The following is a 25,715-nucleotide window of genomic DNA, read 5'->3' on the forward strand; positions in this document are numbered from 1 at the left end:
CATGGGAAAACAACCCACCCACTGCACCTCAACAGCTGGGGCCCACAAAAATAGAAACAGGCACTAGAGAATAAAGAATCTTGAGCTTCTAGGCACCATAGGACACCTTGTTCATGAAGCTACTCCGTAGGACAGGAAGCATAGTAGAATTATCTAACACAAAAGAAGAAACACAGAAACTCTGACAAAATGAGTAGGCATAGGAATATGAACCAAACAAAACTACAAGACAGAATCCCAAAAGGAGGGCTAAATGAAAGGGAGATCACCAATCTTCTAGATAAACATTTCAAAATAAAAGTAATAAAAATGCTCATGGATTTACAGAAAAGTATTGAAGAGCTCAGGGAAGATTTCAACAAAGAGAAATAAGACCTGAAAAAGAGCTACCAAGAGCTGAAGAGCTACCAAGAGCTGAAGAATACAATATCTGAAATGAAAAATACAGTGATGAGATTTAACAGTAGATTAGAACATGTACAGGAAACAGTAAATGAAATGGAAATTACAGAACAGGAAAACAAAGAAGCTGAGAAACAGAGAGAAAAAAGGATCTCTAGGAATCAAAGAGAGCTATGGGACCAATCCATAAAAAATAGTATTTTCTTAATAGGGGTACAAGAAGGAGAACAAAAAGACAAAGAGACAGAAAGTCTCTTTTAGGAAATAATTGCTGAAAACGTCCCCAGTCTAGGGAAGAAAATAGACATTCAGGTCATAGAAGGTCAGAGATCCCCAAACAAAAGGAACCACAGGAAGACAACACCAAGACACATAATAATTATGGAGAGTGTTCCGAAAGCACCCAGAGAGAGAAAAATGATTACTTATAAAGGAAATCCCGTCAGGATATCAGTAGACTTATCAAGAGAAATTCTACAGGCCAGAAGGGAGAGACATCATTTTTTTAATTTACTGAAACAGAAGGACATCCAACCAAGAATCCTCTACATGAAAATATTATCATTGAAATTTGAAGCTGGGTTTAAACAACTTCCAGATAAACAAAAGTTGAAGGAATTCACTACCACTAAGCCAGCCTTATATGATATGTTAAAGGGACTGCTATAGATGTAAATGACCCTAAGGCCAAATAGCTTTCACCAGTAAAAATACACCCACTGTTAAGGTAGTAGACAAACTAATTGCCAAGCAAGTATAAAATTAAAACAAAAGAAGCAAAAAACCTGTACACAAAATCAGTCAAAGGATACACAAAAAGTGCAGATTATGACATCTAATATGAAAAATGTGGAGGAGGAAGAAGAAAAAAGTACCATTAGTTTGTGTCTGAAATAGAGTAATCACCAATATAAGATAGACTTACACAGTAAGGAAGCTATCCTTGAACTTTTGGTGATCACAAAACTAAAGCCTACAATATATACACACACACAAAAAATTAATTAAAGAAAAAGAGAAACCCAATTACAACACTAAAGAAAACTATCAATAACAAGAGAAGAGTATAAAAGAAAAGAAAGGAACAGAGAGGAGCTATAAAAAAACAGCCAGAAAACAATTAATAAAAATGCAGTAAGTACACATCTATCAATAATCACATTAAACATAAATGGACTAAGTGCACCAATCAAAAGACATAGGATAGCAGAATGAATGAAAAAAGAAACAAGACCATCTCTGCTTACAAGAGACTCTTTTCAGACTCAAAGACAAGCACAGACAAAAGTGAATGGATGGAAAAAAATATTACATGCAAATAATGGAGGAAAGAAAGGATTAGCAGTCAAAATGGATTTCAAAACAAAGAAAGTAACAAGAGACAAAAAAAGACATTACATAATAAAGGGATCAGTCCAGCACAAGGACATAATCATTATAAATTATCTATGCACCCAACGAAGGAGCACCTAAATAGGTAAAACAAATACTAACAGAATTAAAGGGGGAAATAGATTGCAACACATTCATTTTAGGGGGACTTTAACACATACATCTACACATCAAACAGGAAAAAAATAAAGAAAAAGAGGCACTAAACACATTAGAACAGATGGACTCAAGACACACACAAAACATTCCAGCCAAAAGCAGCAAGACATATGTTTTTCTCAAGTGTACATGGAATGTTTCCCAGAATAGATTACATACTAGGCCACAAAAAGAGCCTAAGTAAATTAAAAAATGTGGAAATTGGTACAAAACTTAAAATACACTACACAAAGAAAATTAAAAATCCAATGAACACATGGAGACTAAAAAATGCTTCTAAATATCAACAGCTCAATGAACAACTTTTTTAAAAGAAAAAAATCAAGAAATACATGAAGACAAACAAAAACAAAACCACAACAGCCCAAAATCTGTGGGAGGCAGCAAGGGCAGATCTAAGAGAAAAGTACACCGCAATACAGGCTTACCACAAGAAACAAGAACAACCCCAAATAAACTGTCTAAATGCACAATTAAAAATACTATAAAAAAGAAGAACAAGTGAAGCTCAAAGACAGTAGAAGGAGGGACATAATAAAGATCAGAGAAGAAATAAATAAAAAAAATACAGAATAAAACAAGAGAAAAAATCAATGAAAACAGGAGCTGGTTCTTTGAGAAAATAGATAAATCCCTAGCCAGATGTATCAAGGAAAAAGAAGAATGTACAAACATAAACAAAAAAGCAGAAAAATACAACCTTCCAAGATTGACACAGGAGGAAACAAAATCTGAGCAGACTATTTATGAGCAATTAAATCAAACTGATAGTCAAAAAACTCCCAAAAAACAAAACTCCAAGTCCATATGGCTTCACAGCACTTAAGGAACACCTAATACCCATCCTTCCTAAAGTATTCCAAAAAGTAGAAGAGGAAATACTTTCAAACTCATTCTAAGAGGCCAGCATCACTCTAAAACCAAAACCAGACAAAGACACCACAAAAAAGAAAAGTATAGACCAATATCCCTGATGAACATACATGCAAAAGTCCTCAACACAATAATAGCAAACCGAATTCAAAAATACATCAAAAGATCATGAATCATGACCAAGTGGGATTTATTCCAGGGATGCAAGTATAGTATAATTCTTATTATACTATATATATCAAATATAGTTGATTCATAAATCAACCAATATCATACACCACATTAACAAAAAGGATAAAAACCACATGATCATCTCAACAAATACTGAAAAGGCATTTGACAAAATTCAACATCCATTCATGATAAAAACTCTTTAACAAAATGGGTATACAGGGCATGCATCTCGACATAATAAATGCTATATACAACAAACCCATAGCCAACATAGAACTTAACAATGAAAAGCTATAAACTTTTCCTCTAAGATCGGGAAGAAGACAAGGATGCCCACTCTCCCCACTTTTATTCAACATAGTACTGGAAGTCCTAGCCACACCAATCAGACAACACAAAGAAAGAAAAGGCATCCAAATTTGTAAAGAAAAGACGTTAAACTGTCACTATTTGCAAATAACATATTATACATAAAAAAACCCTAAAGAATACACAAGAAAACTACTAGGACTAATAACTGAATTCAGCAAAGTTACAGAATACAAAATTAATACACAGAAATCCATCACATTCCTGTATACTAAAAACAAACTAGCAGAAATAGAAATCAGGAAAACAACTCCATTTACAACTGCATCAAAAAAGAGTAAAATACTTAGGAATAAACGTAATTAAGGAGGTGAAAGAGCTACACTCTGAGAACTACAAGACATTCAAGAGAGAAATAAAAGACACCAATAAATGGAAATCTATCCCATGTTCATGATAGTAAGAGTTAATATTATCAAAATGGCCATCCTGCCTAAAGCAATTTACTGATTCAATTCAGTTCCTATCAAATACCAACAGCATTTTTCAATGAACTAGAATAAGTAGTTCTAAAATTTATATGGAACCACAAAAGACCTCAAAGAGCCAAAGCAATCCTAACAAGAACAAAGCTGAGGGAATGAGGCTCCCTGACATCACGCTCTACTACAAAGCCACAGTAATCAAGACAATTTGGTACTCACACAAGAACAGACCCACAGATTAATGGAACAGAATAGAGAGCCCAGATATAAACCCACACATATATGGTCAATTAACATATGATAAATGAGCCATGAATATACAGTGGGGAAATGGCAGCCTCTTTAACAACTGGTGTTGGCAAAATTGGACAGCTACAAGACAATGACACTGGATTATTGTCTAACTCAATGCACAAAAGTCAACTCAAACTGGATCAAAGACCTGAATGTAAGTCATGAAACCATAAAACTCTTAGAAGAAAACATACAAAAATCTCTTGAATATAATCATGGGCAACTTTTCCTGGATACATCTTCTTTGACAAGAGAAACAAAATAAAAAATGAAGAAGTGGGACTACATCAAACTAAAAAGCTTGTATACAGCAAAGGATACCACCAGCAGAAGAGAAAAAGCACCCTACAGTACTGGAGAATTTATTTGTAAATGTTAATCTGATAAGAGGTTAACATCCAAAATATATGAAGAGCTCATATGCCTCAACACCACAAAAAATAAATAACCCGATTAAGCAATGGGCAGGGGATCTGAACAGACACTTCTCCAAATACAAATGGCCAACAGGCACATGAAAAGATGTTCCACATCACTAATCATCAGGGAAATGCAAATTAAAACCACAATGAGATATGCCAGTTAGAATGGCCACTATCCACAAGATAAGAAACAACAAATGCTGGCAAGGATGTGGAGAAATAGGAACCTCCTACACTGCTGGTGGGAATGTAAATTGATGCAACCATTCTGTAAAGCAGTATAGAAGTTCCTCAAAAAGCTAAAAATAGAAATACCAGTTGACCCAGTAATTTCACTCTTAGGAATTTACCCAAAGAAAACAAAATACCTCATTCAAAAAGATATATACACCCCTATGTTTATCGCTGTACTCTTTGCAGTAGCCAAGATATGCAAGCAACCTAAGTGTCCATCAACAGATGAATGGATAAAGATGTGGTACATATGCACAATGGAATATTATTCAGCCATAAAAAGAAAAGAAATCCTGCCATTTCCAACAACATGAATGGAGCTAGAGGGTATTATGCTCAGTGAAATAAACCAGGCACAGAGAGACAAATATGATTTCATTTAGTTGTGGAATATAAAAACAAAGCAAAACAGAAGGAAAAAAACAGCAGCAGACTCACAGACACTAAGAAGTGACTGGTGGTTACCAAGGTGCAGGGTTAGGACAGGCTTGCGGGGGTGGGAGTGAGAGAGGGAAAAAGGGGCACAACACTTTGCAATTACAATGTAAGTTGATCACGGGGACTGATGAACCACTGTGATATACATTGAAGCCAAAATAAGATTGTACATTAACAATATTTTAATTTAAACAAATACTAAATACAAGGACTAAGATATTTTTATACCTCTTTTCACATTCCACAGTTTGTTTTGGCTTGTTTCTTGGGACAGAAGTTGAATGATTAAGAATTCTAGGAGCAAATGAACATATTAAATTCAAAATTTATTAAAAAGTGTATCCACATGATATAAAAGATCTCCATAGTATACTGCATGTGGTCCATGAAGATCTTTGCTAGAAAATAATATTTAAATATTATTTAGATCAGATGTCCATAATTGCACTGGCTATTATGAAGGAATGATGCTCTCCAACTCTTCCATGAATCTTCTTTTATAAGCCCTTCCTCAAGGCTTGGAAATCTTCTAGCCAAGCTATTGCCCTGTGCATATCTAACTTTTCGCTGAGACAGAAGATAAAGAAGTACAGATTGTTTAGGTACCATGACTGACTTTGTTTTCCCAGTACAGCGATGATATGCATTATGTTGATGTAACAGGTATTATTTTGCAAAAAGCCAAACAATAAATTTTAATTCTAACTGAAAACCCAGTGCTAAAGTTCAACTCTTTAAAAAAAGCACACGTTTATCAAACTTTAAATAACTAAATGAAATGTTATTTGGAGAAGCAAAAGAAGTAAAACTAAGAATAATAAACCATCATATTGAAGAAGTATTTGTGTATGACTTCATATAATTCTAAGTACTCATCTCAAAGTCAAAAGTAATGAATTATTAACTCTTTAACCTTTGTAACTATAATACGAGTTTTTAACATTTATTCACTAAAAATATAAACGTAACTTAGTTTTCAATTTTGAACTTTACTTTTATAATGGAGTAAAATATCTGCCTTTTATTCAAAAAATCTCCAGATAGCAACTATCAAAAGAATATAGAAAAGAATTTCAAATTAAAGCTACATATTAATAACTGGTATATATAATGAACTATATATGTTAGTGATTACAGGAAGATGGTTAACATAAAGAAACCAATTCCATTACCCTGGTTTCCTAACTTTTATGTATTAGAGCCTCCTAGGAGGAAGTCACAGTGAGGAATAAAGAACAAGTATCACAGGCAAAGCAGAGTAACTTTGCACCCATCAATTTCAAGATTAACACCACCTTTATTCTTGTGTTGGGTGCACACTGAAGTGCACCGAATTCCCAAATGCAGAAGAATTAAGGTAATAAACTAAGATGATTAGGAAAAACAGTGTATCTTTAAAGAGTGATTTTGAAAAAAAAGACATAGCGGCAAGAACTATACCAGGGAGGAATGTCAAAATTATTGCAGGGGAGGAGGCAAGTCAAACTGAAAGCCCTGCACTAAAGTAAATTCTGAATTATTCCCACACCACACTCACTGGCATTGTGATTACTGATGTGTGTAAGTCACACAGAGCAGAAATTTAAAAAAAACTTGAAATCCACTTTCCTATTAGGTATTTTTATACACTCGACAATTCTTTTTTTTTTTTTTGCTGTGTACATTGATATTTAATGTTTTAGTCTGTGATACTCAACATTAAAATAAATGTTTTATCTAAATATCCATCCTAGATTATTAACATACTTTCCTAATCCAGTTACCAGTACAGTATTTTAAGTAAAAGACTCTAAATTTCAGCTGCGTCAACCTGGCCCCTTAATACTTAAGGCTTCCACAAACTCTAGATACCTTGATGCACGTCCTGCTGCTCTGGTCCTCTGGAAGAGTTTTTCACTGAATGATGCTCTATAACATAAAAGCTTCCATCTGTATTCACATTTCACGTACATCAACCAAACCAAAAGATGGGAGAAGAAAGATGTTTTGGGAGAGGACAGGGAAGTCATTAGTAAAGCAAGCAGAAAATAAAGAATGGATAGATTTGAAGGGTTCAGAGAACTACTTAATTAGTTATATAACAAGCTAGAGGTTAACATGATACTCCTCAAATTTGAATGTTCATATGATCAGGAAAAAAAATCATGTGAAAACAATTAATGTACATAATATCTGTAATTTTAAACCAAAAATAAACTCAAAATCTGATTTTACTTTCCATGATCCTTACTGTATTTCAATATGACTTTTCATAATTATTTTTTTATTTATCCGTATTACAAAGCTCTCAGAAATACATCTTCCCACAATAAATACTCTTGGGACACACCTAAAAGCGAATAAAATAATTATTAAAAGGAAAGACATAATGGAAAATACTACAGAATAAGTTAGCTGGAATGAACATGAAATCAAAACCAGTCAGCTGAAGCTATTCACTGCAAAGCCCACATATATTATTACTGTTTCTTTAGGATGACAACCTAACATACCTTAATAAGCTAGCTTAAAAATCAGTATAAGAAAAAGAGCAGTAGTCACTTCTCTTAATACTAACATATGTAAATAGGGTTGCTGGAAATTTTAAGAACTGGCTAAATAATTTACAAAGCAACTTTATTAATGATATTTAAAATGATATATTTTTAAAATTTCCCAAATAATAGTGATAAAATTATGACTTAAGGAATAACTATTTTAACACAGACAAGGTCACTGATTGAGGGAGACTTCAAGGAACTCAAATCCAAGTAGAAACAACATGATACTTTGACAAGGGGATAATGATTACCTTTTAAAATTTCAACAATAAAAAAACCTGAATAATAAACTGCTAATGCAAAGTAGTTTAATGTATACATCTCAATTATGCAAAGAGGATGCAGTGTTCTAACTAACTAGGCTTCAGACTTTCAACACTAAAGAGTTATCTACTTTATTTGTTGATCTCTTTTCCCACCTTTTTGATTATTAATTCTACACAATATTGTCTTGTTACTTTTCTAAGATAGTTTCATCCACCAGGTGCTACTACCAATTTAATGATTATTTTTAGTAATATGACCTAAACAAGTGGCAAGCTATCTTCAAGAAAGTCAACACTAAGCTCAACATAAACAGTTTTTTAATTGCCTCTAATTTTAGAGTACATAGCAAGGTTACTTTTAGCTGAGAGCTAATTCTGCATTTACCTCAACTAATAGCTAGCTAAATAACAGTTAAGTAACATAAAGTCAAAGTAGGAGTCATAGGTGGTACTTTCTGATATGCAAGCATAATCTTACTCCAGGTAAATTATTTTAAATCAAGACTAATAACAACCAAACAAAAACATTACAATGACTGAAAAAAACCTAAAAAGAAACATTACAACTCCTCATTGAACTGCAATTTTAAATACCATTTCAGATATTTCATTAATAAAGTTGGAATCTATAACGCATGCTTTAAAGATCCTTAATTTTGATCACTTAAAGGGTGTAAGATGATCGGCTATGGAGGTACTCTTCTCTGATAATATTCCTTTCTCTTAATAAAAATTTAAAAAAAAAGCAGTTCCTGTGTGCTGACCTCCAATGAGTTCTACACAGTGGTATAGAAGGCATGTCAAAGTGTGGGCAAAAGGTCTGTTTGTTTTTATGCAGAAGATCAAGGACTAGCTTGGCTACCCAGAAAATGAACTAAGATACGATATGAGGAGGAGCTTCCAGCATCAGCACTCTCTGGAGGACACGTGCCAGGGGATGATCATCAAAAACCCTCCACAGGGATCCGGGCGATGCTGCGGTTGTGGCTGCGTCCATCCCACCGTTTCCTGGACTTGCCACTGGAACGAGGAGGGAGATGTCTAGGCTGGCATGTGCATACAATGAGACAAAGAATTTGACCAGATCTGTACTGTTGGAACTCAACCAGGAGTTGGGAGGGGTGCAAGTTGTAGCACTCCAAAATCTTACGACTATAGACTATCTATGGTTAAAAGAACATATGGGATGTGAACAGATCCCAGAAATGGGTTGCTTTAATTTGTCTGATTTCTCTCAGACTGTTCAAGTACAGTTGGACAATATCCATCATATTATAGACAAATTCTCACAAATGCCTAGGGTGCCTAACTGGTTTTCTTGGCTTCACTGGAGATGGCTGGTAATTATAGATTTGCTTAGTTTATGTCACCGTATTTCTATTATGTTAATATGTGTTTGCGCAAGTTAGTTAGTAGTTTAAAACCTATACATGCTTAAGGTATTCTACAAGAAGATATGTCAAAGAAATAATCAATCCTCCCATGTTTTCTTCCATATGCTACCTCTATAGCTATTCTTCTTCCTTCCTAATTACAACCCTTAAATAGAATTCGTGCCTCATATTGAATTTACTGAGCATCATAATTCCTCCAGGTGGTAAAGATACCTCGAGACAAGTGCTGGGCATAGAAGCCACAGGGCATAAATCTGCAAAGAAGTAAAAAGCTAACCTTTTCAAACAATATGGCTTCTCTCTCACTTACCAACTTTACATTTCCCTGTATGGCCCTGGAAGATGACTGGTTAGCCAGAAATGGGTAAGATTCCTCAAGGGAGGAACAACCTAAGACAGGCAAAGTCACAGGGGGGCCATCAGGTGAGAAATTGGGGATCAACAGTGGTGAGGCTTAGAACCTCACCACCCGTTTTGAGAGAAATCTTCTGTATCTGGATGTTTTAATGCCCTTGTCTAGCTTGGATTAACACATAGTCTACAGGCACACACCTGATCATCTACAATTGCTCTCTTACAACCCTAAACTATGTTTTCTACCTTTATCTTGCATCTACCTACCACTTCAGCATTTTATTAAAAATAAAAATAATAATAATAATAAAGGGAGAAATGTGGGATCCACATATAAATCAAGTATAAAAATCAAACGAATATTCATATTTGACCTGATTGTTTATAATTCATAATGCGTGATCAAAACCGAAAGTTTCTGTGATGAATGCCCTTGTACTGTTCACCATGTAAGAACTTATTCACTATGTAAGAATTCGTTCACCATGTAAGAACTTGTTCATTATGCTTCAGAAGATTGGAGACTGACGAGAATTAGGCTTGAGATGGATTAATGATTGTGCACTGAGCATTGACCCCCCCTATACAGAATTTTATTGTTGTTAACAACCATTTGATCAATAAATGAGAGATGCCCTCTCAAAAAAAATAAATAAATAAAGTTGGAATCTAAAATGCAATACAATATGAAAGGGAAAATCTACAACCCAGAGAAAGTACAAATTACATCAATTCCTCTAAGGATATATCCATATACAAGATTATTTCTGATGTTTTTGGATGCACACAAATTCAAGTATTGTAACATTACACAAAAATTTTTAATTATCTCCTTCTAAGAGATGTGAACAACTACAACATATTTTACAAGGGAAGAGATCATTTTAATGGATAAAATACTTAGGCTCGGGAAAATACAATTCTGAGACCAGTTTAAGTTCAGCCATTACCAGAACTGGCCAGGGATCTAATTTAAATTATCTTATATAGATCCTAAATTTTAAGGTAAAATGTACTCCTTATTTTATGATCAGACACCATAAATATTTCAATGCCTTAAAAAAGTAGGCATAATTATTACAGCATTAGTGTCACTTCATATTAATATTTAACCCAAAAAGAACTATTTTCATGTGTACTAACATCTGAAAAGACAAACAGAAGCATTAGAGAAAAACAAAATACTTTTGCATAACTGCCAAAAAATAATAGAAGTTATTTTAAAGAAGGCATACTAAGTTAATGGCTTCTATAAGCTTTCAATCTGCTCATCTCATTTTCAAGCAATCAAACAATTTAACAGTATTACTGAGTACCTACTATGTACAACACAAAGGGTAAGGGGCTGTTTTGTACTTATTACAAACTATCACAAAAACAAGACCTATGATATATTATTTGATGTTGTACCTAAGCTAGAAAGAATAACTCAACTCAGGGATAAATTTAAAATAATACAATAGTAGAAAATTGAAGATATAGAAACATTATCTATCGCAATGTTAAAATCTGAAATTAGGCACTCAAATGTTATTCTTAACACAATCAGAGAAAGGTATATTGTGGGTTTTACAAAATCAGTATTCTCTGCTCATAATGATAAATTTAATTCTTTCGCCTGCCAGGTAGAAGAGATAAAAACTCAACAATTTTTTTAAGCTGCACAGGTGGTGGCTTACTTCATTAAATCTCTTAAATCGTAGACATGGAGCAATACTTTGATTATACCAGAGGGGAAAAAACAAACACAAATAGATAATTTAAGAAAAGGTCAATAAGTAACCAATTAAAAAAAGGCCTATTAGAAATGAATCACAGGAAAAAATTAGAAGATAAATATTACAGAAAGTTATGGTAGAAGAAAAATGTGAACTGGGAATGAGGATACACTAAATACAGAAGGTATAAAAATGAGTGATTATTTCCTAGCATGTTTTTTAATTCTATAAATAGAGTGTCTATATAAAAGAAGATATTTAGTGACTATTTTTTAAAGTACCCCTTAAAACCATATACTTGTCATTGAAAAGTTTTAATAGTAATTATTTTTCAAAGCATACTTAAGCAAATGTGAGTTATTTAAACATCACAAAACATGGCCATGTGATCCACAAACATTTATTGTTTTAAAAAGAGAAATAAAATACTTATTAGTTATCCATGTTGACTATACAAAAATTACTCTTTTAATTTTTTCAACAACAAAAACTGTCTCAGATCTTAATTATTTCAAAGCTATAAATGCTGTACTCTCAGTACACGAAGATGGCAGTAATAGCAGACCTTCAGCAGCACACAGAACGTTTCCTGCATGAAAAATGGATTTACATTAATTGTTAACGCTCATTCACACAATATCCTCCTCATTGCCAATGACAATGTATTTGGAAAAAGCCTACTCAGAGGGAGCAATGCTCCTTGAACAGACAGACAAAAGTGAATCTGTGACCCTCAAATTATCACACTGATTTAATCAACCACCATATAATTCAATTTGATCCTAAGGAGTTACACATAGCCCAAGTAATTCAGAACCTCATAAGAAAAAAAAAAAAACAACACTATATACATGATATATATTTGGGGAAAAAATGCTTATAATGTTATCTAACACTACTGTGACCTAAAATGAATATCAACAAATAAATCAGTTATTTAGCACATATGAATAAGAAAGATAACTAAACAATAAGTAAATACAATGACTGTGAGTATAAAGTACCTGTCAATTGTATATTTAACTTTATATTTGTTTCTTAAGTATTGCCTATTGTGTTTAATTTAAAACTTAGTCCCTTGAAAGAGATCTTAAGATGATCCTATTTACTGGAAATTTCATATACTTTATTTTATATATTTAAATAATCAGATTTAATGATTATAAAATCTGCCTACTTAAATCTCATTACTAAAAAATATACCTGTTCTTCTGCTCTTGCTGCAATAGTTGAGCAGCAATTTTCCTCAAATCAGTTACTTCCTTCACATCATCATCGTCTTCCTCGGCAAGTAGCTGTTCTTCCATAAGTCTGAAAGGTAACATAAACATAGTCAGTCAAAAACTAAGACAGATTATATTTTATGCAAGTTTTCAAAAGTGGAAACAATTTTTTGTGAAAGCTAAAATCCTAATGTTCCTATATTTAAATGCTAAAATAACAAATAGGGAATAAAAAAACACATCTACCCTTTATCCTCAATACAAAGTGTGGAACACTGGTTATATTAACAAAATTAATGGAAAACAAAGTAAACTGTAGTATCATTTTGCAAGTGCTGAAATGTGTAATGGCCATAGTAATTTAATGATGTACACTTTCCAGTCAAAAGTGTAATGAGGACCACAGAGCTCTCTATAGCCTGAGTATAAAAGGAATGACAATTTCTCTTTTTATTAAACCATCCTGCTTTTATCACTTTATTCATTTTTATTTTAAAAATCCATGTAAAATGTTTGAGAAGAAATGCAAAATAGATTCAGATAAGACTGGCAAATTTACTGAATAATATCTACTAAATATAGAGTTGTTACCATTCAAAGACAACAAAGGAACATTAAAACAAATTGTTCTCCAAACTCTAGTAATTTTATCCCAAAGTGTTTCATTTTTAAAAAAAAATCAAACCCTTATGTTTTCTATCTTTATCATTTCTTGCATGCCAATGGTGACTCTCAAGTTCAGGCAACTCTCCTCATGCGATAAGGTGAGAAAGCAAGAGAAATTAAATCTAAAAAGTACAATACAAAGCAATGTAACTCCTTAAAATATCAGAAATGACTAACAACTGCTGAAAAAGTTACCAATAAGAGATTTTCACATTTCCAAGGGGAAAAAAGATGGCGGCATGAGAATTGATGTAGAAACCTCCTACTGAAATCACATAAAACACAAATACACAGCAAATACAACAAATCCTGAAAGAATGACCTGAAGGCTGCAAAACAGACTACCTACATATGGGGAAGAGAAGACCTCACAGAAAAGGGTACAGTAGTATAGCCGACACCCTGCAGGAACCAAGCCCTCCCCTAACACCAGCTCAGCAGGAGAAAGAGAAGTGGAGTGGGGAGGAGGTAGAAGCCCAGGACTGCTAAACACCCAGCCCTGGATATCTGCTCCAAAAGCACAAACCCACATTACACAGTGCTCTGGAGATTAGTGGGGTTGGAAAGCAAAGATAGACACAATACTTAGAGAGACTGAGATTCCAGCTGCTTGAGGAGAACAGGTTCCCACAACCAGCTGCTCTGGCACAAAAGAAAGGCAGTTACATTGAAAGACTTTCCAATAGCGAGAGGGGTGCCAAAGGGTCAAAGATTACACAGAGCTTGCTACTCATGAGAAAAGGGAGGTGGACAAATTGGTATAGGCACACTAAGCCCAGCAGGTTGGGAAATTATAGGAGATTCAGATGCTCCATCCCACTGGCTAGCAGCGTAGTACCATAGCACCGAGGACCCCCACTGTGATAAGAAGCCTGACACTCCTTCCTGCTGACCAGCACTGATAAGGAAATCTGCCGCCCACATTGCAAATCATCAGGGAAATACAAATCAAAACCACAACGAGGTATCACCTCAAATGTGTCAGAATTGCCACTATCCAGAAGACAAGAAATAACAAGTGTTGGCAAGGATGTAGAGAAAAGAGAACCCTCCTCCACTTTAGGTGGGAAAGTAAATTGATGCAGTCGCTATAGACGGCAGTATCAAGGTTCCTCAAAAAACTAAAAATAGAAACACCATATGACCCAGTAAACTCACTTCTAGGAATATACCCCCAAAAAACAAAATCTGATTTGAAAAGATGTATGTACGCCGAGGCATAAACATGACAGTGTGAAAACTGAGATAGTAACATCCTCCCAAAACCATATATAATATGAAAATACAAGCAAACACAACTAATATAAGAAAGGCAGGTACATTGAAAGACTTCCCAATGGTGAGAGGGGTGCCAAAAGGGCAAGGATTACACAGAGCTTCCTGCTCAGTAGAAAAGGCAGGTGGACAAAATCATCCCAACGCACACAGTCAAGCATACTGGGAACTTTCAGGAGCTTCAGGCACTGTAAACCCCTGCCTGGCAAAGGGCACCAAGGCCTCCCACTGTGATACACAGCCTGCTGCTTCTTCCTCCCAGCCAACACTGGTTCACAAACCTGCTAGTACCACTATGGCACCAGGCAGTCAGAGTGTGGCCCCCCTACAGCAGCTACAGGGAAGTAACGCAGAGGATACTCCCTAGATGCTCGGCCCACTGACCCTGGCAGTGGAGGCAGACACTACGGCCAGAAAGCACTCAAGAGCTATTTCATCCAGGCAGACACCAGCACTGCTCACCTTCAAACCCCACCATTACTACAGAATCTAGGCAGCTACAGAGAGTAGAGTTTCTGTTCACTAGAGGGTGCTGGCTACACAAAGTTATTATTCCACAGTAATCATTATAAACACGAAATGGCAAAAGAACCTGGTACAAACCAAAATCCCACAAACACCAGAAAGATGGCTCAGTGAAACTAAAATCACCAATCTTCTTGATAAGAATTTCAAAATAAAAATCATAAACATGCTCATGGAGCTACAGAAAAGTATTCAAAACCTCAGGGAAGATGTCAAGAAAGAGATAGAAACTTTGGCAAATACAGTACCAGAAATGAAACATAGGATGGAGGGATTTAAAAGATTAGATAAGGTAGAGGAGATGATAAATGAAGTAGAAATTAGAGAACAGAAATACAAAGAAGCTGAGGCAAAGAGAAAAAAGGATCTCTAGGAATGAAAGAATGATCAGAACTGTGTAACCAATCCAGACAGAACAATACTTGCATTATACAGTACCAGAAAAAGAGAAAGAAAAAGGAAAGACAGTCTCTCTGAGGAAATAATGGCTGAAAACACTCCCAATCTGGGGAAGGAAATGGTCTCTCAGGCCATGGAAGTGCACAAATCTACCAACACAAGGGACCCAAGGAAGACAAAACCAAGACATATTAATACTTAAAATGGAAAAGATCTAGGAAAAGGACAGGGTATTAAAACCAGCCACAGAGAAAAAAGACCAAATACAAAGGAAAGCCCATCAGGCTATCATCAGACTTCTCAGCAGAAACTTTACAGGCCAGAAGGGAGTAGCCTGTTATTATTCCATAGTAATCCTTACAAACACGAAACAGCAAAAGAACCTGGTACAAACCAAAATCCCACAAACACCAGAAAGACAGCTCAGTGAAACGAAAATCACCAATCTTCTTGATAAGGATTTCAAAATAAAAATCAGAACATGCTCACGGAGCTACAGGAAAACATTCAAATCCTGATACATTTAATGTAATAAAACAGAAGGGCCTTGAACAAAGAATACTCTACCTAGAAACATGATCATTTAAATTTGAAGCAGGGATTAAACAAATGTTGAGGAAATTTCCCTCCCACAAACCATCTCTACAGTGTGTTTTGGAAGGACTGCTATAGATGGAAGTACTCCTAAGGCTAAATAGCTGTGACAAGAGAAAATAAAACCAAAGAAAGCAGACCAATTAATTACTAAGCAAATGCAAAATTAAGTTGGCTACCCACAAAGTTAATCAAGGGACACACAAAGAGCACAGAATATGACACCTAATAAAGAGTGGAGGAGGAAGAAAAAGAAGAGAGAGGAAAAAAAGAACCTTTACATTGTGTTTGAAATAGCATACTGAGTTAAGTTAGACTGAGTTAAGTTAGATAGTAAAGAAGCTATCCTTCAACCTTGGGTAACCATGTATCAAAAGGCTACAATAGCAAAACATATAGATCTATCAATAATCACTCGAAATGTAAATGGACTGAATGCACCTATCAAAAGACACAGAGTTACTGAACAGATAAAAAAGCAAGACCCATCTATATGCAGCCTATGAGACTCACTTCAAACCCAAAGGCATACACAGACTGAAAGTGAAGGGATGTGAAAAGATACTTCAAGCAAATAAAAGGGAGAAAAAAAGCAGTAGTTACAGTATTTGTATCAGACAAAATAGACTTCAAAACAAAGAAAGTAACAAGAGACAAATAAGGACATTACACAATGATAAAGGGGTCAGCCCAAGAGGATATAACCATTATAAATATCTATGCACCTAACAGAGGAGCACCCAAATATGTGTAACAGATACTAACAGAATTAAAGTGGGAAGAAGAATGCAATGCATTCATTTTAGAAGACTTCAACATATGACTCACACCAAAGGACACATCAACCAGTCAGAAAATAAATAAGGAGACAGAGGCACTGAACAACACATTAGAACAGATGGACCTAACAGATATCCACAAAACACTCCACCCAAAAGTAGCAGGATACACATTCTTCTCAAGTGCACATGGAACATTTTCAAGAATACATCATATACAAGGCCATAAAAAGAGCATCAGCAAATTCAGAAGGATTGAAATTATGCCAACCAGCTTAAAAGACCAGAAAGGTATGAAACCAGAAATAAATTACACAAAGAAAACAAAAAAGCCAACAAACAAATGGAGGCTTAACAACATGCTCCTAAATACTTAATGGATCAATGACCAAATAAAAACAGATATCAAGCAACATACGGAGACAAATGAAAACAATAACAGCACCACAAAGTCTGTGGGATGCAGCAAAGACCATGCTAAGAGGGAAGTATATTGCAATACAGGCCTACCTCAGGAGAGAAGAACAATCCCAAATGAACAGTCTAAACTGACAATTAATGAAACTAGAAAAAGAATAATCAAGGAAGCCTAAAGGTAACAGAAGGATGAACATAACAAAGATCACAGCAGATATAATTAAAATTGGGAAGAATAAAGCAACAGAATCAATGAACCAAGGAGCTGGTTCTTTGAGGAAATAAACAAAATAGATAAAGCCCTAGCCAGACTTATCAAGAAAAAAAGAGTCTACACACATAAACAGTGTCAGAAATGAGAGTGGAAAAATCACTACAGACACCACAGAAATACAAAGAATTATCAGAGAATATATGAAAACTTATATGCTAACATAGTAGATAACCGAGAAGAAAAGGACAACTTTCTAGAAAAATACAGCCTTCCAAGACTGACCCAGGAAAACAGAAAATCTGAATAGACCAATTACCAGCTATGAAACTGAATTGGTAATCAAAAACTACCTAAGAACAAAACAGCTGGTCCAGTTAGTTTCACTGCTGAATTTTTTCAAACATTTAGTGAAGACCTAATACCCATCCTCCTTAAAGTTTTCCAAAAAGTAGAAGAGGAGGGAACACTTCCAAACTCATTCTACAAGGCCAGCATCACTCTAATACCAAAACCAGGCAAAGACACCACAAAAAAAGAAAATTACAGACTAATATCCCTGATGAACATAGACACAAAAATATTCAACAAAATATTAGCAAACCGAATTCAAAAATACATCAAAAAGATCATCCATCCTGATCAAGTAGGTCCAGGGATGCAAGGACGGTACAACATTAGAAAATCCATCAAAATCATCTACCACATGAACAAAAAGGACAAAAACCACATGATCATCTCCATAGATGCTGAAAAAGCATTCGACAAAATTCAACATCCATTTGTGATAAAAACTCTCAACAAAATGATATAGAGGACAAGTACCTCAACATAATAAAGGCCACCTATGACAAACCTACAGCCAACATCATACTTAACAGGGAGAAGCTGAAAGCTTTTCCTTTAAGATTGGGAACAAGACAAGGATGCCCACTCTCTCCACTTTTATTCAGCATAGTACTGGAGGCAAGCAGACAACAAAAAGAAATAAAAGGCATCCAGATTGCTAAGGAAGAAGTTAAACTGTCACTGTTTGCAGATGACATGACATTGTACACAGAAAACCCTAAAGAACCCACCAAAACACTACTAGAATTAATAACTGAATTGAACAGTTTCAGGATACAAAATTAATGCACAGAAATATGTGACATTCCTGTATACTAACAACAAACTAGCAGAAAGAGAAATCAGGAAAACAATTCTATTTAAAGCTGAATCAAAAGGAATAAAACACATCAGAATAAACCTAACCAAGGAGGTGAAAGACCTATACTTTGAAAATTACAAGACACTCATGAAAGAAATTAAGGAAGACACCAATAAATGGAAATTATCCCATATTCATGTATAGGTATAATTAATATTATCAAAATGGCCATCCTGCCAAAAGCAATTTACAAATTCAATGCAATCCCTATCAAAACACCAACAGCATTCTTCAATGAACTAGAACAAATAGTTCTAAAATTCCTATTGAACCAAAAAAGACCCCGAATAGCCAAAGCAATCCTGAGAAGGAAGAATAACACTGGGGAGATTACACTCCCCAACTTAAAGCTCTACTACAAAGCCACAGTAATCAAGACAATTTGGTACTGGCACAAGAACAGACCCAAAATCAATGAAATAGAATCGAGAGCCCAGATATAAATCCATACATACATGGCCAATTAATGCATGATAAAGGAGCCATGGATATACAATGGGGAAACAACAGCCTCTTCAATAACTGGTGTTGGCAAAACCGGACAGCTACATGGAAGATAATGAAACTGTATTACTCTCTAACTCCATACACGAAAGTAAATTCAAAATGGATCAAAGACCTGAATGTAAGTCATGAAACCATAAAACTTAGAAGAAAATAGGCAAAAATCTCTTAAATAGAAACATTAGCAACTTTTTTTCTGAACAAATCTCCTCAGGCAAGGTAATCAAAAGCAAAAGTGAACAAATGTAACTACATTAAATTAAAAAGCTTCTGTACAGCAAAGGACACCTTCAGCAGAACAAAAAGGCATCCTACAGTATGGGAGAATATATTCATAAATGACATATCCAGCAATGGGTTAACATCCACAATATATAAAGAATTCACAAGCCTTAACACCCAAAAAGCAAATAACCCAATTAAAAAAATGGGTGACTTATCTGAACAGATACTTCTCTAGTGAAGAAATTCAGATAGCCAACAGGCACACAAAAAGATGCTCCACATTGCTAATTATGAGGAAAATGCAAATTAAAAACACAATGAGATATCACCTCACACCAGTTAGGATGGTCAACATTCAAAAGACAAGGAACAACAAGTGCTGGCAAGAATGTGGACAAAGAGGAACCCTTCTACACTACTGGTGGGAATGTAAATTAGTTCAACCATTGTGAAAAGCCATATGCAGGTTCCTCAAAATATTTTAAAATACTAATAGTATTTGACCCAGGAATTCCACTCCTAGGAATTCACCTGAGGAAAACAAGATCCCAGATTCAAAAAGACATATGCACCCCTATGTTTATCACAGCACTATTTACAATAGCCAAGATATGGTAGCAACCATAGATGAATGGATAAAGAAGAGGTGGTACATATACAGAATGGGATATTATTCAGCCATAAGAAAACAAATTCTACCATTTGCAACAACATGGATGGAGCTAGGGGGTATTATGTGCAGTGAAATAAGCCAGGCGGAGAAAGACAAGTATCAAATGATTTCACTCATTTGTGGAGTATAACAAAAAATCAAAACTGAAGGAACAAAACAGCAGACTTGCAGGCTCTAAGAAGGGACTCGTGGTTACCAAGGGGAAGAGGGTAGGGTGGGTTTGTGGGTGGGGAGGGAGGAAGAAGGGGATTAAGGGGCATTATGATTAGCATACATAATGTAGGGGGTAACGGGGAAGGCAGTATAGCACAGAGAAGACAAGTAGTGATTCTATAGCATCTTAATATGCTGATGGACAGTGATTGCAATAGGGTGTGTGTGCGGGACTTGATAATATGGGTCAATGTAGTAACCACAATTTTGCTCATGTGAAACCTTCATAAGATTGCATATCAATGATAACTTAATGAAAAACATGATTGTATATTAATGACAACTTAATAAAAAAAATTTTTTTTAAGTTACCAATGAAGTTGTCTGGAGGAAGCACAATGAGAAAAAGAGAAAAGCACAGGGATCAGAGATAGCTAGGTTAACACCCTAGGTTTTTGTTGGGACAGTAGTCTCAGTGGTTATAGTTAATGAACTTTAGAGTCTCTGAGCTTCACCTTCCTCATCTGTAAAAATGGGGACAGTATCTACCCTGTAGGATTTAGTGAAGATTAAATAAGAAATATGGGAAGCATGTAGCACAAATCCTGGTACATGGCACATATTCAAAAATGCTTCATTTTCGCACAGCAATAAAGCATCTTGAAGGAGTGACTGAAAAATGTAGTAGGTCATATTCCATCATTTTGTAAGATAAATGAAGTAAATACTCTGAATTCCCATAATCACTCTGAAAAAAATGGATTGTGTATTAGACCAAGAGTCAGAACACCTGAGTTAAGACATTTGAAACTCTTGCTGGTCTCAGTTTTCTTATTGGTCAAATGATGCTAATACTACCATTTTACATAGCTGTTAAACAGTTCAAACCAAGCTGTATGTGAAGGTACAGTCAAATGTACATGAAAGACCATTCTATTTTTCTCACTGGTTAACAAATTTCATCATCGAATATTGAAATATTTTTAACCTTAATCCATACAATTTTTTCTTCCTCAGTAATAATAATGGAGACATTGTTATACTTCTGGAGGAAAAATAGTGTACATACTACACTCGGCTGAAATACTTACTATAATTTTCAGTTTAACTGAGGAATGCAGACAGATAAAGTATTTACAAATAAACTATGTGAATATAACAAGTAAATGAACAAATACATTATATTTTTTCAAATAGGAATATCTAATGAATATTTCAAGTACTTAAAAGTAATATTTCAATTTGAGAATTGGTGTGCACTCACCTTTTTTCATCTCCCAATTCTTCATTTTTCTGAGATTTTTCAAGACCTTTTTCTTTTCCCTTATGTGAAAGAAAGTTATTTTAAATTGTGTGGTGCACTTCTGTGAGATCAAGGGAGAATATGTTATTATTTGCTCAAAGTTTTCTTTACCTTAAGTAAAGGGACAATCGATCCAATATGTGCATCTCCTTGCTCAGGAACTGCTACATCTTCTGTATTGGGGTCAATAAAATCATACACCTCCTGGTCTAAGTACAGATTAGTATTTATTAGAAAATATGAACAGTAAAAAGTGTGCTCTGACAGAATAGTAAGTACTTAGAATAGAAGTGTATTTTCTCAATAAGAGTTGTCCAAATATACTATAATTTTTCAAAGCCCATTTTTAATAAGGTTATTGTACATGAAATGAAAATACTAGACATCATATAAATTACCTTTCTGAGAATCAGGTTTACTTCCTATTGAGTGATTATCATTTCTTAATGTCTGCTCTCTGTTTGATTCTGAGACTTGAGAGTGAAAGCTGATTGTGTCATCATCTGATGGCTGAAAGGAATAAGCACAAAGTACAAATCAGGCATTTTAAACACATAAGGATTAAGCTGCTTTAATTTCATATATGATGTGTAGAATATCTACTTTACATCTCCAGTTTTCAAGTCAAATATAAGTAAGTATGTTAAGGTTTACTATTCTTTTTAAAATGTGCATGTTCTTTTTTCATTGGAAATCATAAAATGCAATGATGATCTCATTTTTAAGCAAAATACACCAAGTACATACAAGTACCTATTTCAAAAAATTTAACAAAATTTTAAAGTAAAATAGATAATTAATAGAAGAGACTCACTTCCGTTGTAGATAATCGTTTCTCTCCATTATCACTTCCAATTCCAGAGTCAGGGCCATGATTTTTATTTGGATAAAAGTCTTCCATACTGTAGAAATAGAAATTCTAAGGGCAGTTACAGTTTTCTTCTTAAATAGATAATACAGACTTGACCTAAAATTTCCTGAGATAATACAGAGTATATACTTTTAATGTCTAAGATCCTTAAGGACATGAAGGGGAAAATATCAGAAGTCTTCCTACAAAACACATTATTCATGCCCTTCATGTAATATTTTTCCTTCATGTGCTTTGTTGTAAAGTGTCAACTGTTCACAATAACCTATTATTTCTCCTGAGAGATTCAAAAAAGCAGATTTCCCTGCTAGAAAATCACCTTGATAAAAGACCTTTCCATTTTTCTCATTGGTTTAACAAATTTCACAATAGAATGTTGAAATATTTTTAACTTTAATTCATAGTTCTTTCTTCATTAGCTCTAAAATTATGCATTAGCTTTATAAGTAACATTCATCTAATAATTAAGAAAAAATGCAAAAGTTTAGCCTGCAAAGCATTGAATGAAACTATTTTATTGTGAAAATAGAGCTATTTTTTACAAATTTCTGAATTAATAGTATGCCATTAAGGTTGTAAAGCATTTTTCACTTTAATTTGCACGCTTACCATATACTCTACATTTACCACTTCTTATTATGTGCCAGGAATTGGGCTAAGTGCTTTAAAGATGATAATACCTCATACATTCCTTATTAAAACTCTAGCATGTTGGTAGTATTTTCTCATTTTACAGATGAGGAAACTGGTGGCAGGAGGGGTTGAACAATTCACCCAGTTACACACAACTTGCAAATGGAAGTCTACAAGTGATCCCAAGATGATTTAATACTAAACTCCCTGATCTTCATCATTATGTTGTATTTCCTCCCCCAAATAATGATTTATATGCTTACCAGGAGTATATCAATGAACTCAGGGAAGCAAGTACGAAGTGTCAGGCACTATGCTGAATGCGTGACTTGAAATGAATTAAAAAATGTTTGGTCTCAAAGGGCCTTTAGCCCATAGGGGAAGTATGTGTTTCTGTTTAGAATGCTATGACAAAGGTAAATGTACAGTGCTATTAGAAAAAAGAACTCAACTAATTCTCCTTTGTAAGGTAGGAAGAGCCTCACCAAAGAAAGTGGCATTTGAGCTTAGTGTTGGAACATAAAGAGAGGCAATAACTGCTAGCATTTGTCAAATGTCTACACTGTTAGGTACTTTGTCAGGTGCACCTCATATTTTATTTATAATAACCCTTACCTTCTGTAATGTATGCATTATTTCTTTTTACAAATGATAATAAAGTTAACTTCCCATGGGAAAAAACTAACATTTACTGAATACACTTATTGAACTAGCTGATAAAAACACACATTTTATTTTCACAATAAGCTTATGAAGCAGGTACTATTAATGTTTTAAATAAAGACACAGGCTCAGAGCGATTAAGTAATTTACAAAGGCCACAGAAGAATTAAGAGGTTTAAACCATGATTAGAGGCAAAATCCATCTGATTCCACTGCACAGTAATACATCCACATTCATACTAAAATACACCCATCCACATTTTAATAAGTGATGACAGTAATCAGCTATTTGTTGAGAAATTATTATGGGTAAGGCATTGTATTAAGTACTCTATATAGTATTATTTCATTTAACCCTGATGACATCCATATGATTATTTTCCTTTTTACATATAAGAAAACTGAGGACGAGAGATGCTGATACAAGAACATAAAAGTTATTCAGAGTTGGAGAAGGGCTTCATGGGCATATTATATCTGACTCCAGAAGCTGATACACTTAACTACTATAATGCCTATCTATGTAGAATAAATAGTTTACAAAATAAGGCATGGAAGGCTATTTTAGGTGGTTAAGAACTATGTAGCCAATAAAATGAGTGTGAAAGTGGAAAATACATACAAGAAATTTCCAAGTAGTTCCCTATAGGCTGTGAGTGAGAAATTAGCAAACCTAAGAAGCAACACCCAAGTAAACTCTATTGATCTGCAACACCCAGTACAGTAACCACTGGCTATACATCATTATAGAGCACTTGAAATGTGGCTATTCCAAACTGAGACATGGTGTAAATGTAAAATACATAACAGTTTTCAAAGATTTAATAGGAAGAAAAACAATGTGAAACACCTCACTGACTTTTTGTCTTAATTATGTCAAAATGATATTTTGGATATACTGAATTAAAAACACTATTATTAGAATTAATTTCACTTGTTTCATTTTCACTTCTTCCTTAAATGGGTTACAAGAAAATTTAAAATCACATGCTCATGTTACATGTCTCTTGGATGGCACTGCTAGAGACCATCTCCAAAATATCTCTCAATTCTGTCCACTCCTTCCTTAGTGCACCCTGTTCAAGACTCTCTGATCTCTTAGCAGTACTGCAACAATCTAGTCCCTGTGCTTCTACTTTTGTTTACTTCCCATCTATTCTCCCTGTAAGAGTCAAAACAGTTTTGTTTAACATAAATCAGATCATGTTTTTCCCCTGATTCTAACTGTCCAATGACTTCCCACTGTACTTTAACTAAAATTCAAACTCCTTACCACAGCTTCCAAAGCCCCCACATGATCTGAACCCTGACTACCTCTCCAAAATCAATTTGTACCATTTAGCCACTCTGCTCCAACTGTGTTGGATTTCTGATTTTTTTTTAACACACCAAGCTTCTTACTTTTAAGGCCTTTGCACTTGTCATCCTTTCTGTCTGAAATGCTCTCCCACACACTCTTTACACAGCTAGCTTTTCACAATTCAGGTCTTAACTTAAAACCTCATCTTTCCAAAGAGACAGTCCCTTACCATGCTCTTAAAACATGCTCCTTTCCCTCATAGCACCCACCACAATTTGAAACTGTGTATTTGTATATTATATTTCCTTACTTTGTTTATTGATTGACTTCTCCTCCACTAGACTGTGAGCTCCATAAAGGCTAAGATCAATGTGTCTGACATTCATCAGAACATACCCTGCACCTACTACTATGCATTTGACTAATATTTGTAAAATACATAAATGACAAAATATAATGAATATTGTTACTAAAGTTCACTTTACAATAAATATAAAGAAGACTAATAAAGATTACAATACGATTAAAGTCTAATTTTTGTAGAATTCTTTGGTCTACTATCATTCATAATACTAAAAAAGTAATCTATAGAAACTAAATTTAATATTTAGATACTTAATTCTACTTAGTCAACAGA

The 25,715-nt window shown here is 34.5% G+C and overlaps 1 protein-coding gene across 7 annotated transcripts in view; it reads right to left on the bottom strand.

Moving 5' to 3' along the window:
• Window positions 1-25,715, bottom strand: part of LRCH2 (leucine rich repeats and calponin homology domain containing 2) — a 161,222-nt gene that overhangs the window by 50,923 nt on the left and 84,584 nt on the right. For 5 of the 7 annotated variants that reach the window (XM_037016984.2, XM_037016982.2, XM_037016981.2 and 2 more), the window contains exons 7-12: window positions 22,426-22,513; window positions 22,010-22,121; window positions 21,723-21,820; window positions 21,573-21,631; window positions 12,658-12,765; window positions 5,411-5,476 (exon numbers count right to left, since the gene is read on the bottom strand). In XM_037016984.2, coding sequence (XP_036872879.1) covers window positions 5,411-5,476; window positions 12,658-12,765; window positions 21,573-21,631; window positions 21,723-21,820; window positions 22,010-22,121; window positions 22,426-22,513 — 531 coding nt within the window. The remainder of the gene's footprint in view (window positions 1-5,410; window positions 5,477-12,657; window positions 12,766-21,572; window positions 21,632-21,722; window positions 21,821-22,009; window positions 22,122-22,425; window positions 22,514-25,715) is intronic. The other 2 variants (XM_073227560.1, XM_073227559.1) reach the window with 1 other exon arrangement.

This window comes from Manis javanica, chromosome X, assembly GCF_040802235.1.
Source record: "Manis javanica isolate MJ-LG chromosome X, MJ_LKY, whole genome shotgun sequence".
In the NCBI taxonomy this organism is placed as follows: Eukaryota; Metazoa; Chordata; class Mammalia; order Pholidota; family Manidae; genus Manis; species Manis javanica.